The sequence below is a fragment of the Neovison vison genome, chromosome 6 (genome assembly GCF_020171115.1).
Source record: "Neovison vison isolate M4711 chromosome 6, ASM_NN_V1, whole genome shotgun sequence".
In the NCBI taxonomy this organism is placed as follows: domain Eukaryota; kingdom Metazoa; phylum Chordata; class Mammalia; order Carnivora; family Mustelidae; genus Neogale; species Neogale vison.
Window position 1 is genome coordinate 110,932,816 of NC_058096.1, and position 14,292 is coordinate 110,947,107.

Sequence of the window (14,292 nt, forward strand, 5' to 3'; positions counted from 1 at the left end):
ATAAATATGCTTTAAAATGATTCTTGTTCTTTACCCCTTCCACCTCCAATGAGGTAAAGAATGTAAAATCGCAGGGGGAAAAAATATAGCTAAATGTGCTATTTTCACTAACGTAGTTATGATATAGGAAATACTCAGAAACATGCCGGCACATACACAGCAGAATTCATAATAAAGTTGTGAGAAACCTTCTCATCCCTCGAGGAGAGCTGTACTGGCGAGCTATTTCCTAGAAGAAAGCGATGGCTATTGAATTTGTGCCCTGATGCCTTTCATCAAAGACTTAGGGGATGTTTAAAGTGCGTGTGTGTTTGTATGTGTGTGTTTCTGGGTCAGAGTCTGGGTCTGGGTTCATCAAGAAAGAAGAAGAGAAAGAGAACTGGGGACACCTGGGTGGGCTCAGTAGGTTAAGCCGCTGCCTTCGGCTCAGGTCATGATCCCGGGGTCCTGGGATCGAGTCCCATGTCGGGCCCCTTGTCCAGCAGGGAGCCTGCTTCTCTCTCTGTCTCTGCCTGCTTGTGCTCTCTCTCTGACAAATAAAGAAATAAAATCTTAAAAAAGAAAAAGAGATGTTAGAACAAAGTTTCTTCTAAAGAGTTAGGTCGGCATTAAGTCTTTTTGCTTTACTTTATCCATGTCATTGGCTTTCATTTTCAAATCGGTGACTTTTGAAGGATCTGCTCTGGGGGCAGACTTCGTTACAGCTGCAGCAGAGAGTGTGCCTGTCATTAGCCCAGTTGCTCAGTCACTGTCTCCATTTATAGTTGGGTTTGTAAAGTGTTCAAAATAGGAACTCTGGGTTTCTGCTGATCTTGAGTCATCAAAGAAAAGAAAAGCTTTATTCCTTCTTATATTCATTTCCATCGATGCTGACATTTTTCAAGACTGACATGGTTGACTAGGAAAAAAAAAATGACTTTTTTTTTGGTTCAAATTGACTCTACTGTGGTTTCTACTACAAAATGTCAGGATCTTAACCTTAACTTATTTAGGAATTTCTTCAGGATATGTATTTTAATACATTGCTGAAAAGGAAATTGAATCTCTTTCTCTTGGGTACTACTGGAACCATCTTCATGCAGAAGGGAAAAGCTACTCTGCCAAGACAATATTACTCAGGTTGCTTAAATTACAAAAGTAATTGGCAAGTTTGTCCCCTGAAAGGCTAGTATTAAAAGGGGGAGGGGATAAAAGATGGCTGTATTCAACAGCCTCTTGTAACTCAGAGAACTACACCTAGAATTACAAATTCCCTAGGAAAGTAGACAAATAGAATTTGAGACAAATAAAATGTGGAACAGAGCCGTAACAGTCAGGATCCCAATACAAATGGTAGTAAGCCAATTCATAAATGCAGTGTCTACCTAGGCCCATTTGAGTAGAGAGAAGCCTGAAGGGACAGAACCATAATCTGAAGCTAGCAGAGTCTGAGCTGTCATGTTGTCGAGGCTCATGGGGACAAAGGGGGAGAGCAGTGATTTTGAACCAAGAGGTGGTGAGTGTTGTAGAGGAGAGATGCTGGAGAGGACCAGTGACCTCCTAGGCTCACATCTGGGAACTTCACAGGTAGGTGGACAGAAGAAATGAGGCCCAAGAATTGATCCGTGTTTTTCATCAGGAGCACTGTTGCCATCTTGGATTTGACAATGATGACAATTGCTGTCTGCCCATGTGTCCCCTAGTCACCATGACAATCGAGTTATCCCCCCTCATCCCAAACTTCCCTGGTCAGTAGGTGGTTTTTCTTCTCCAGGTGAGAATCACTATATGTTTAACAAATAGCCCTGATCAACGTAGATGACCAGAAAGCTATATGTCTGAATCGAAAGACTTGCATATTATGGAGGGGACAAGATAGCTACCCCATCTAGGATCCCACATCCACATATCAGGCAGGAAAGAGGAAGTGGGCAAAGTACAGATGATGCTTAATCAGGAGAGTGTTTTTTTTCCCAGAAATGCTTAGCATATATCTTTTTGGTCAGAACTGTGTCCCAAGGCAACTCCTATCTACTACATAGTCGAGGGAAGTATTTTAAGTTGGGCACATTGTTCCTTGAATAGAATTGAAATTCTTTGAGTAATGAAGAAAGGAAGTAGACATGAAGAAGCAGTTAGAAGTGTCTTTCCCACGAGCTACATATCTTTAGTGTCTTGGTGTGGATGAATGACACTAGAGTAATAGAAGGCCTTGCATTCTCTCTTTCTATGCATACATTAATTTGCTCGGAAATTAATAACAACAGAATCAGCGTGTGGTCATTCCTTTGTTAGAGCAACAAATCTAATCTTTGTAACTCAGAGTAACATGAAAACATTCTGTCATGGGCACATTTTCAGATCCCTCATAGTGTAATGCCCGAGGATGGCAGTTTAAATCTCCAGGCTTTCCCCGAGCCCTTATCCCCAGCCCAACCAAGACATCTTGTGTTTTGGCAGTGAGAGCTTTTCATCTTTGTGTCCTTAAACAGTCCTAGGATCTTCAGTAAGTGTTTCTGAATTGAATGAATGACTACAAGAGTAACCGGACAGAGAGACAAGGAGGAAGAGTCAGCGCTTGAGTTATCTTGGGTCAATCACTCTTTGACAGGAAACTTTGTTCTAAAATTTAGCATCTGGGTTGGGCTGGGGGTGTTTCTCTCAATACCCCTCTTCACTTTAGTGTTTCTTTCCCTTGGCCCGGTCCTCCGTTCTCTTTCCCTGGTACCTCCTTTTAGATGAATGGTGACTAAGTCTTTGGGTAATTTAATTGAAATCACATTGTTTCATTTATTTTTGTTGTTATTGCTAGTGTTTTCAGTGTTAAATTAAAAGGAAAAATTGCCAAAGCCAATGTCATGAAGTTTTGTTTTCCCCCCTGTATTTTCTTCTATGTGTGTGTGTGTGTGTGTGTGTGTGTGTGTGTGTGTGTGTGTGTACTTTTAGCTCTAACACTTAGAGCTAAACATTTGGGTTACTTTTTGTGTATAGTGTAGGGTAAGGGTCCAAGATCACTCTTTTCCAGTTTTCTGCACATCCAGTTTTCTGCACTGTTTGTTGAAAAGGTTATCCTTTCCTAACAAATGATCTTGGCACCCTCATCAGAAATTATTTGTGCATACAAGAGTTTACTTCTGGACTCTCTGTCCTATTCCTTGGGTCTGCGCATCTGTCTTGATGCCACTGTCATATTGTTTGGATTTTGGTGGCTCTGTAATAAGTTTTGAAATTACACAGCATGAGATCTACATTTTGTTCTTTTTCAATATTGTTTTGGGTATTCAGAGTCTCTTCAGATTCCATATGAATGTTAGGCTGAATTTTCTCTATTTTTATAAAATTGCCAGTGGAATTTTGATAGGGATTGCCTTAAATCTTTAGAATACTCTAGGTATTATTAACCTATATTATATTGAGTCTTCCAGTCCATGAACACAGGATGTCTTCATATTTATTTTTGTCTTTATTTCTGCAGTATTTTTACTTTTTCGATGTAAGTCTTTTGCCCTTGTTGATTAGCTTTATTCTAAGGGTTTTTGTTTTGCTTTGTTTTTTGTTTTTTTTCCATTCTGATGTAATCATAAACAGAATCTTTTCCTTAATTTTTTGGGGGGGTTGTTCATTGCTAGTACCGAAAAAATGCACCTGATTTTTATGTGTGTTTGTGAATTTTCAGAAGGCAGGAACCATGCCTTATTTGTATTTTACAGAGTTAATACGAGATAATAATAGCAGTTGCTAATATGTGTTCATTTCTGTGTTATTATTTTTCATTGATGGTAATCTTTGTCCTTTTTATTTTTATCCTTTTCTCTTTCCTACTCTAGGGCTCTACTAGCTCGACAGCCTCTCCTCCAGTCTCCACCCCTGTCACAGGACACAAAAGAATGGTTATACCAAACCAACCGCCTCTAACAGCAACTAAAAAGTCTACATTGAAACCACAGCCTGCACCCCAGGCTGGACCCATCTCCGTGGCACCAATTGGGACACTAAAACCCCAGCCTCCACCAGTCCCTGCTTCCTATACGACGGCATCGACCCCTTCCAGGCCTACCTTCAATGTGCAAGTGAAGTCAGCCCAGCCCAGCTCTCTTTATATGGCTGCTCCTTCATCAGGACAATTTTACAGCCAAGGCCCAGGACCCCAAGGCTATAACACTCCCCCAGTTTCTATCTCTGGGCAGTGCCCACCTCCTTCAACACGAGGGGGCATGGATTATGCCTATATTCCACCACCAGGACTTCAGCCTGAGCCTGGGTATGGGTATGCCCCTAACCAAGGACGTTATTATGAAGCCTATTGCCCAGCGGGGCCTGGCTATGGGGGCAAAAATGACACCGATCCAGCTTATGGTCAGCAAGGTCACCCAAACACCTGGAAGCGGGAGCAAGGGTATACTCCTTCTGGAACAGGAAACCAGAACCCCCCTGGGATGTATCCAGTTGCTGGTCCCAAGAAGACCTACATCACGGATCCCGTTTCAGCACCGTGTGCACCACCACTGCAACAAAAGGTAGGGAGCTCGCTCACATAGTGATGGGATTGCAGGAGAATATACCGTGGCCTCCTCTCCCCAGAAAACAGAGCCTAACGCAAAAGCGTTATGTGCTCCTTTTATGTCATTAGGAAGTAGAGTCCCAGGGAAGTTTGAGTGAAACAGGAAAGGGGCGGGGATCCTATGTGGGGTATGTTAACAGTCTGGCTACTGATTAGTATCAAGTACAACCAGCTGTTCAGTCTTGAGGATCATCTTCCAGAAGACTCTGTATGAACAGATCAGGATAGTCTGACCAGGGAGAGAAAGGGAAAATAGTTTATCTTCCAGCTATTGTCTCCTGTTTGTCAAAGCTTTCCTCTGGGGATCAGAAACTTCCTCCCACTTAGATGTTCCATTTACTTGGGCTCGAGTAGGGAGTAGATTCTGCAGTATCTCATACTTTAGTGGGGACGGGACATTCCCAGGATTGTAGGGAAGTGGTGTATAGGGCACACGAGATATGGTGCTGTCAGATTGGGTTCAGGTAAAGTCAGTCAGAACCCCAGCCAAGGTGGTGCTTGGGGTTCTGCTTTAGGCAGAATGAGCCCAGGGCTGCTGGGACAGAACAAGTGGCCCTGGGCCCAGGAGGTGGGTGAGGTCAAGGGGATTCAAGATATTGCAGACACCTCATCTAGTTTCCTTTGGGAAGGGGCTAAAGTATAATGGCACTCGTTTTTTGGTCTCTTGTTGATCCCCATCACTGATCCTCTAGGAAGAATCTTCCTATCCAGGCTTTAACTATATTAGGAAAGTTTTAAAAATTCTTTGTGACAGTGGTTTGACTTAATTGCAAGTATGCATGTCTTTTAAGTCAACACATTCAGTTACTTCCTATGAAAAGCTAAGATATAACACCACACATACCTACTCACCTACAACTTGGGTTGTCCCTGAGTGCTAGAACCAGCATGATGATGTTTCCTTCCACCCTGACAAGAGGAACCAAGGAGAATTACTTGGAAGGGATGTGATGGAGAAACCAACTAGTTTCCAATTAACTGAGTTGGAACTGAGCCCTCCCTTTTAGCTAGAGCTTTGAGAAATCAGAAACTGCAGAGTCCTTGATTAACTGAAAGTTAAATGGTAATTGTTGAGGTGGATTATGGAAGCATGGATATGTGCCAGTGTGTAACCCTTTACCCATTTGAGATTGTCAATTTCCAGACATACCTAATCCCATTTTCAACATTATAACACAAATTTGTTAGGTCCTTGCTCTCCAGATAAGGTGTTTTACTTTCTGTTTTAATGTGAGAATCATGATTCTCACATGAAAGCATCTGCTCTATTATGTCCCAAAAGAATTTCAGGTTCTTTAGCTGAAAGGAACCCTTCCCAGTGGGACCTGTGAGTAACTGGAGGCACCTGTTAACCTTGTGAATTCTCATTACATGAAAGTGGACCAGCCATCGTCATTCTCCAGCATGAAGATTCCAAGTTACAATGATACATGTTTTTGAAACATTACTCTTGGAAAGCCCTTCTTTTCAAAATCTCTCCATGCAGAGAGATTTTATTAAGGGTTTTTTGTTTTGTTTTGTTTTCTGTTTTGTTTTGTTTTATTTTTTTACAAGATTTTATTTATTTGACAGAGAGAGAGATCACAAGTAGGCAGAGAGGCAGACAGAGAGGGAGAGGGAGAAGCAGGCTCCCTGCTGAGCAGAGAGCCTGATGTGGGACTCGATCCCAGAACCCTGAGACCATGACCTGAGCCGAAGGCAGAGGCTTAACCCACTGAGCCACCCAGGTGCCCCTTGTTTTGTTTTTTAAGTAAAGCTTATCCAGAATGGCCAAGCTGGATAGGCTTCCTCTTTATTAACATTACAGTTTTCAAGGAAGAGTTTTTCCAGGAGGACCTGAAAACAACCAGGTCAGAAAAAAAGGGTGTTATTCAACTTTACCTCACCTTGGTATAACTGAAACAAATGATCCTATGGACGATTAAGAGTTTAGGTTGGGAAAATTGCCATCAACACTTAAACTCATATAGACATGCCGTTTTGCCCTGTCTAGAGCAACTCGACGTTCCTGTGAGAGATGGGCCTCAGATTATGTTACGCCAACATCCCACCTGGGAAAACAGACATAAGCCAGAGCAAAAGTATGTCTAGGTGGAGTGAATCATCTGGTGAGAAGGACTAAGCCAGGAGTTCCTCTTCCACCTTTTGAACCAATCCAGCATTGTAGGGAGAAAAAAATCAGCACCTGTTGCAAGAGCTGGATCTACGATGTCAGGTGCAGCCACATGATGAACATTTGGTCTGCCCCTGCTAATCCAGTCAGGGTACAGAAATCAGCTTTGATGAACCACTCACCAGAAAGCACAGAACTTCATTTTCCTTCTTAGTGGCACAAGGTCATGATTCAGGATGTTCTACTACGTTATTATAGATTCTGGATATCTGGGGATTTCTTGTCATTTAAATTTTTTGGAAATATTTATTTATAACCATGCCATGCATTTTAACATCATATTGTGCATTTTAAAAATGAAAATTAAATCCTGTATATTTGCTGCCATTATAGAGGGGAGTGCTTAGAGGTTGGTATTTCGCCATCTGTCTGTGTTTTGTTTGGGGAAGGGGAAAGAGGCTGAGGAAGCTGCAGACATTTCCTGTGTGTGTTGTGGGGGCACTGGTGGCTGAAGGGGTGGGCTTTCCACATTTGCTCTTAGGGCAGACCACTGCTGTATTCTACTGCGCCTGTACCCAGAGGCCCTTATTGTCCCAATATTGCCACTGCTGGGCTTCCTGATGTGACTACTGGCTGGAGAAGTGAGCTCCTAATTCTAATCCCAGTTCCTCTCTTGACAGTCCTCTTTCAGCCTGGGGAAAGACCTCTTTGTGTCTCGCTTCCAGCCTCAGTAAAGTAGAACATCTTCACTAATTAATTAATGATTGCAGAGGGCTTGGAAATTTCCAAGGACTAAATAATTGCCAAGGGAGGACTATTCGGGTTTTTTACTGGCTTTCATTTATTTTCAGTTGTTTCAATCACTGGTGGAAAATGGACCTTCCTACCTTAAAACAATGATCTTTTGTTACCTTGAGAAGTTTGGAGGAATTTGATGTTGGACCCATTAAGGAAAAAGTGGTTGTTGTTATTAAGTGAAAGAATGAAATCTCTCCTATACTTGAGATGAGCTGCTTTGATTTCCCTGCAATATAAAAGAAGAGGGGAAAGAAAAGGAGAGGAGAGACAAGAAGAAAAAAATAAAGAACGGAAGGAGGCAGCATGAGAACCTATAAAGTGTGGGGGATCGTGATTATATTTATGTTCCCATAATGTGCTGAGCAGTGAATTTGCATGCTACAGTAGACCATAATGTGTTTCCTGGACCATCTGAGCTGAGTTCCTTGAAAAATATTGTTATAAGCAAGTTTTTATAAGAGAAATATTCCTTTCCCACTGGAAATCCTCTTAAAGACACAGTGGAATCTTTTCTTTTGGCTCTTTTCTAAAAGCTCCTATCGGCTAGCTGCCATGCAGTTCACGAGACTCTTGTCCTGTGCATTATCTGCCCACGCCCATGAGGTGCGATGTGGCTTTTCTCCAATATTCAGATAAGGTGAGTCAGGCTGAAAGCGCCAGAGCCAGGACCTGGAGGCCAGTCATCGCTCTTGAGTGCACAACAGCCCAGGGGCAGGTCAGCTTTAATACCCACTTCTTGTCCTGAACCTAATCTGTCTTAGCCTCCATTTTATTAAAGAAAAATGGTATTTGCCTCACAGTGTGTGAGAAGTACTGAGGCTATGCATCCCAGGGAAACTTGGAGGAGGGGGTAGGCTCCTACTGGAGTGGGGGATTTTGTTAAGTTCTAAAATCATCTGCTGTTAACATCTTCTTGAAAACCTCTTCATGATGGTGAGAGTGTGGAGATCAGCAAACTACTTTTCAATAATTCCGACACAAAGTTGTTTTTGTTTTGTTTTGTTTGTTTATGTTTTAGTTTTTTGTTTTGTTTAGTTTTTGGTTGTGTTTTTAATCCAGAGTTAGGACCGATCACTGCTCTGCATTTAGCTTTTGAATCTGGGGCATATTTAATGGTATAGAGAAGAGAGTGAAGGCAGTGGACTTTTAGGGTCCATGTTAAAGGGTCCTAAGATCTATAATTTTGTTACGATTCCAAAAATCCTAGAGAAGGTTGTTATGGTAGTATTTCACACATTCAAATAGTATCAAAATGTGGAACAAACTTTCACTGTGGAAAAGAGATGGATATCCGTATTGGGTGAACTGCAAGCAAACGGCAGGACTTTGGAGAAAGCTTTCCTTTATGGTAAACCGTGTACTAAATAGCTCTCAATTCCAGGATCAGAGGAACAAAAAAAGAAGAGACAGTTAGGGTGATAGATGAGCAGAGGCAGAGAGATAGATCCCTCAGGCCAGGTGCTAATACCTGGGTACATACAGAGGTGAAGATGAAGAGGTTGCTTGATGAGACAGTGACAGAACATTACTAATCCCCCCTTGTACAGGGTTTTTCAGTTTCCAAAGCACGTTGTCGACCCCACAGAAGCCACAAGGGTTCAAAAGCTCAGGATTGAGAGTTACTCTCTGTAGATCATATGTCAGATTCATGGGAGAACCACGGTTTTGATGTGGGTCTTCTGAATATTGTCATCATGTTCTCCCCCTAGTTAGCCCAGCATGTTGTCATGCTTTGGTGTTTGGATGGTGGGAAGCACCACATCGGCAGCACCAAACACTGGCCGTGGCTCCCCCGTGGCCCTACTTGCTGGCAGACATGAAAGCGGGCTCAGGCATTTGTGGTGCGGTGCCATGAGATCAGCAAATAGAGGGGAAGAACCCTGTTCATCCCTGCAGGACATCCATCCTGGGGCTCAACTTCTGCTTCCCTATCACCGGTGTACAACTTCCCCTGTTGTTTCTACCTCACAATGTCTAAAATCTGGTTTCTTATCTAAATCCTCTTGGTACTGTCCTAGTTCTGGTGTTTAATGTTTCACCTGAGTTACGGAAATGGCGTCTTAATGGGTATCTCCACCTCTAGTCTCTGCCCACACCCGTCCATCCCATGTATGTGAGCAGATGAATCTTTCTACCTTACAGCTCTGCCTTTGTCAATAACTGCCTTTAAAAAACAAAAAACAAACAAACAAAAACTCAAAAAAACCTTCAAAAATTCCCAGCCAGTTATGGAATGAACTGAAACCACAGCCTAGATTTCCAGATTCATCTCCCCCTTGAAGCCTCCCAACTTCCAGCTGAGTACTTCTCTTTCTAGTTATTTCTCATCTTTGTAGCTTTCCTCATGGAACACCTTCCTGCAAGGCTTTCTCAGACCTTCCCCCAAATAAATAAAAGAGCCGGACATCTAATGTGACTTAGGAATACCAAGCTAATGGGTTAATCTCTCTTATGATGTCTTCTCTTTGTAAGATCAAGTTGTACATTATTTCATCCTTTCCTTTGGAAGTTTCCACACTCTTCCTGTACTAGGGTTATGTGTACTGATCTTCTGCCAGGCTCTGCCCCAGCATATACTGGACTCTATGATTTAGGGGGTGAAGACAGTATCTGAATGACCCTGTCTCCTCCAGAGTAACTAACATAGTACGTAACACATTCTTGTATAATAACGATACTTGAAGAAACTCCCGACATCCTACTGAAATACGGAGAAAACCCTGCTTTAAAACTTATGGGGTGGGGCGCCTGGGTGGCTCAGTGGGTTAAGCTGCGGCCTTTGGCTCGGGTCATGATCTCAGGGTCCTGGGATTGAGTCCCGCATGGGGCCCTCTGCTCAGCGGGGAGCCTGCTTCCTCCTCTCTCTCTCTCTGCCTCTCTGCCTACTTGTGATTTCTCTCTGTCAAATAAATAAATAAAATCTTTAAAAAAAAAAAAAAAACTTATGGGGTTATTCAGCAAAATGCCAAAATCCAAACCTACTGCACCAAGTCTATTAGGTGACCTCAGGAACACAGGCACTGTCACATCAGCAACTCAGTATCCAAAGGAGTTAGCTAATATCTCACAGTCACCACCATGCTAACATTTTACATTCCTTCTGGAATGTGTGTGTGTACATGTATGCTGTTACGTACACAGTCTTTTTTATTTCCCAACTTGCCACAGGTCCATGGAACTTGTTGATTCATATTCTTTCCTCAACCTTTGGAGGTTTGATTTACATTCAGTAAAATGTGTTTATTTTAAATGCATGCGACAGTGAACCTTTGACATACATATGTACCTGTGTAACCCCCACCGCAATCTCAAGAACATTTCAGCTACCCCAGAAATCCCCCTCATTCCCTGCTGCATTCAGTTCCCTTTACCCTCAGCCCCAGGCAGGTAACTGGTCTGTGTTCCAACATAGGTTACATTTCTCCTTTCCAGAATTCCGTATAAATGGAATCATACCATAGTATACATGCCTGTGTCAGAGCTGCTTTTACTCATTCATTTTAATTGCTAGGCAGTGTTCCATTGTATGGGTATACTGCATTTTCCTTAGCCATTAACTAATTTGGGTACATTTTTTTTTAAGATTTTATTTTTATTTATTTGACAGAGAGAGATCATAAGCAGGCAGAGAGGCAGGCAGAGAGAGGAGGAAGCAGGCTCCCCAAGGAACAGAGAGGCCAATGCGGGACTCAATCCCAGGACCCTAAGATCATGACCTGAGCCGAAGGCAGAGGCTTAACCCACTGAGCCACCCAGGCGCCCCTTTGGGCACACTTTTAATTGCATTTTGAACTATGAGTAAGGCTACTGTAACATCCATCTGCCAGTTTTTGTATGGACAGTTTTTATTTCTCTTGTGAAATACCCAACAGGAGCATTTCGGAGACGTATGGTTAACCATTTAACTGCTTAAGAAACTAACAGACTTTTCCTAAATTTCTCACTGGCATTGTATGAGAGGTCCAGCTGGTCCTCAGTCTTGGCAACTCTTAGTCTTGCTATTGTCAGTCTTCTTAATTTTAGCTATTTTCATACTTTATAGATGCATCTGATTATGGTTTATATTTATTTCCCTTTTGACTAATGATGTGGGATGTCTTTTATTTATGCACTTATTGGCCATAATTTGTCTTCTTTTGAGAAGTGTCATCAAATTCTTGGCCCATTTTTTATTTTATTTTTTATTTTTTAAATTTTATATATATTTTTTCAGTGTTCAAAGATTCATTGGTTATGTACCACACCCAGTGCTCCATGCATTATGTGCCCTCTTTAATACCCACCACCAGGCTCACCCATCCCCCCACACCCCCTCCTCTCCAAAACCCTTAGTTTGTTTCTCAGAGTCTACAGTCTCTCATGGTTTCTCTCCCCTTCCAATTTCCCCCAACTCACCTCTCCTTTCCTTCTCCCAATGTTATCCACATTACTCCTTATGCTCCAGTGGTAAGTGAAACCATATGATAATCGACTCTTCCTGCTTGATTTATTTCACTCAGCATTATCTCCTCCAGTCCCATCCATGTTGATAGAAAAGTTGGGTACTCATCCTTTCTGATGGAGGCATAATACTCCATTGTATATATGGACCATATCTTCTTTATCCAGTCATCTGTTGAAGGGCATCTTGGCTCCTTCCACAGTTTGGCGACTGTGGCCATTGCTGCATGGGATACAGCTGGGGTACAGATGGCCCTTCTTTTCACTACAGCAGTATCTTTAGGTGTGAATACCCAGTGGTGCAATTACAGGGTCATAGGGTAGCTCTATTTTTAATTTCTTAAGGAATCTCCACACTGTTTTCCAAAGTGGTTGCACCAACTTGCATTCCCACCAACAGTGTAAGAGGATTCCCCTTTTCCACATCCTCTCCAACACTTTTTGTTTATTGTCTTGTTGATTTTGACCATTCTAACTGTTGTAAAGTGGTATCTCAATGTGGTTTTGTTTTTTGTTTTTTTTTTAAAGATTTTATTTATTTATTTGACAGAGAGAGATCACAAATAGGCAGAGAGGCAGGCAGAGAGAGAGAGGAGGAAGCAGGCTCCCTGCTGAGCAGGGAGCCCGATGCGGGACTCGATCCCAGGACCCTGAGATCATGACCTGAGCCGAAGGCAGTGGCTTAACCCACTGAGCCACCCAGGCGCCCTCAATGTGGTTTTGATTTAAATCTCCCTGATGGCTAATGATGATGAATATTTCTTCATGTGTCTGTTAGCCATTTGTATGTCTTCTTTGGAGAAGTATCTGTTCCTGTCTTCTGCCCATTTTTTGACATGATTATCTGTTTTGTGTGTGTTGAGTTTGGTCCATTTTTTAACTGAATCGTTGATTCTTACTGAGAGTGGTAAGGGTGCCTTGTATATTCTGAGTCAGGGTCTTTAGGTATATGCATTTCAAGTATTTCTTCCTGGTCTGTGACTTAACTTTTCTTTTCCTTTGAGATGAGCTGCTTCATTTTCTGAACAGGAGTTTTTAATTTTGATCAAGTTCAGTTTATCACTTTTATCCTTTTATAGTTTATACTTGTTTTCCTTAGATATTTTTGCTTCCCTGTGGTCACAAAGATTGTATTCTTGCATTTTTAAAAGATATTTACAGGTAAATTTAGATTTATAAAAATTAAATTATAATTACCTAGGCACATTTGACAAAAATCAGTTGGCCATATATGTGAAGATCTATGTGGACTCTGTCTTCAATTCCAATAATTTATATATGCCAATGCCATACTACCTTTATCACTGACTTTAATAGTAGATTTTAGAATCAGACCGTACAAATTTTCCATCTTTGTTCTTTCGAAAGTGTTTTGATTATTCTGAGTCTTTTCAATTTCCATATAAATTTTAACATCAGCCTATCAGTTTCCACAAGTAGCCTGCTGTGATTTTGATTCATATTTTGTTGAATCTATAAGTCAATTTGAAAAGAGTTTATATTGTAGCAGTGTTGCCTTCCAACCCATGAACATGGTATATCTTTCATTTGATTTTGATTTTTATTAATTTCTCTCAACACTGTATTATAGTTTTACACATGTTCTGTTAAGTTATCCCTAAGCATCTCACCTTTTGAATGCTATTGTAAATGGTATTTTTTAAAAAGTTTCAATTTGTAGTTGTTGGCTGTTATTATATAGGTTTTTTTTTTTTTTTAATGTGACCTTGTATCATATGACATTGTTAAATTTAACAGTTTTACGAGCTTGTTTAAGACTCCTTTGGCTTTTCTACCTGATCAGTTTATCAGCAAATAGTTGTCAATTCACTTGTTTATTTCCTTTGTGGATAAGAGTCTAGCCATCAAATTCTTACATTTGGAAGATATGCCTTTTTGGTTGAAGAAGAAGTTTTTCACAAAATTGAAGAATGTAAATTGGAAAAAATAATAAATCTTTAACATTTCCTTCTCTAGAGTAGCCTACTGAAACTGTCAGACATAGAAGTCATCTTCAGAACTATTAGATCATAATCCCTTAAACTTACAGATAAGATAATACCTCAGTTGAGGCCTGAAGTGTTACTGTGATTTGAAGAGTTAGTTATACAACTAGTAGGTCGCACATATCAGTAAAAACTGGTTTTTTTATACCACGGTTCCTCTGCGTTGGCTCAAAACATATGAAATCAGGAGTATAAAGGAGCTTTAAAAGGTGTGATAGTCATTGCCAAAAGGAGCTTACACCTACCCTTAGACTCCCCGTCAGTTTTATACGTTCTCTAATCACAGAAAATTGCTATCATCTCGGTGTTCTTTGTTCTGTCTCATACATAGTTGTTCCTCCTGTGAAAAGACTTGTTCTTAGGGTCTGTATGATTTTTTTACTCAGTCCATAATT

The 14,292-nt window shown here is 41.2% G+C and overlaps 1 protein-coding gene across 9 annotated transcripts in view; it reads left to right on the forward strand.

Annotated features, from left to right (window-relative positions):
• The window catches only part of LOC122908796 (LIM domain containing preferred translocation partner in lipoma), a 673,192-nt gene that overhangs the window by 405,819 nt on the left and 253,081 nt on the right, over positions 1-14,292 (forward strand). For all 9 annotated transcript variants that reach the window (XM_044251972.1, XM_044251981.1, XM_044251976.1 and 6 more), the window contains one exon: positions 3,807-4,496. In XM_044251972.1, the coding sequence (XP_044107907.1) occupies positions 3,807-4,496 (690 nt within the window). The remainder of the gene's footprint in view (positions 1-3,806; positions 4,497-14,292) is intronic.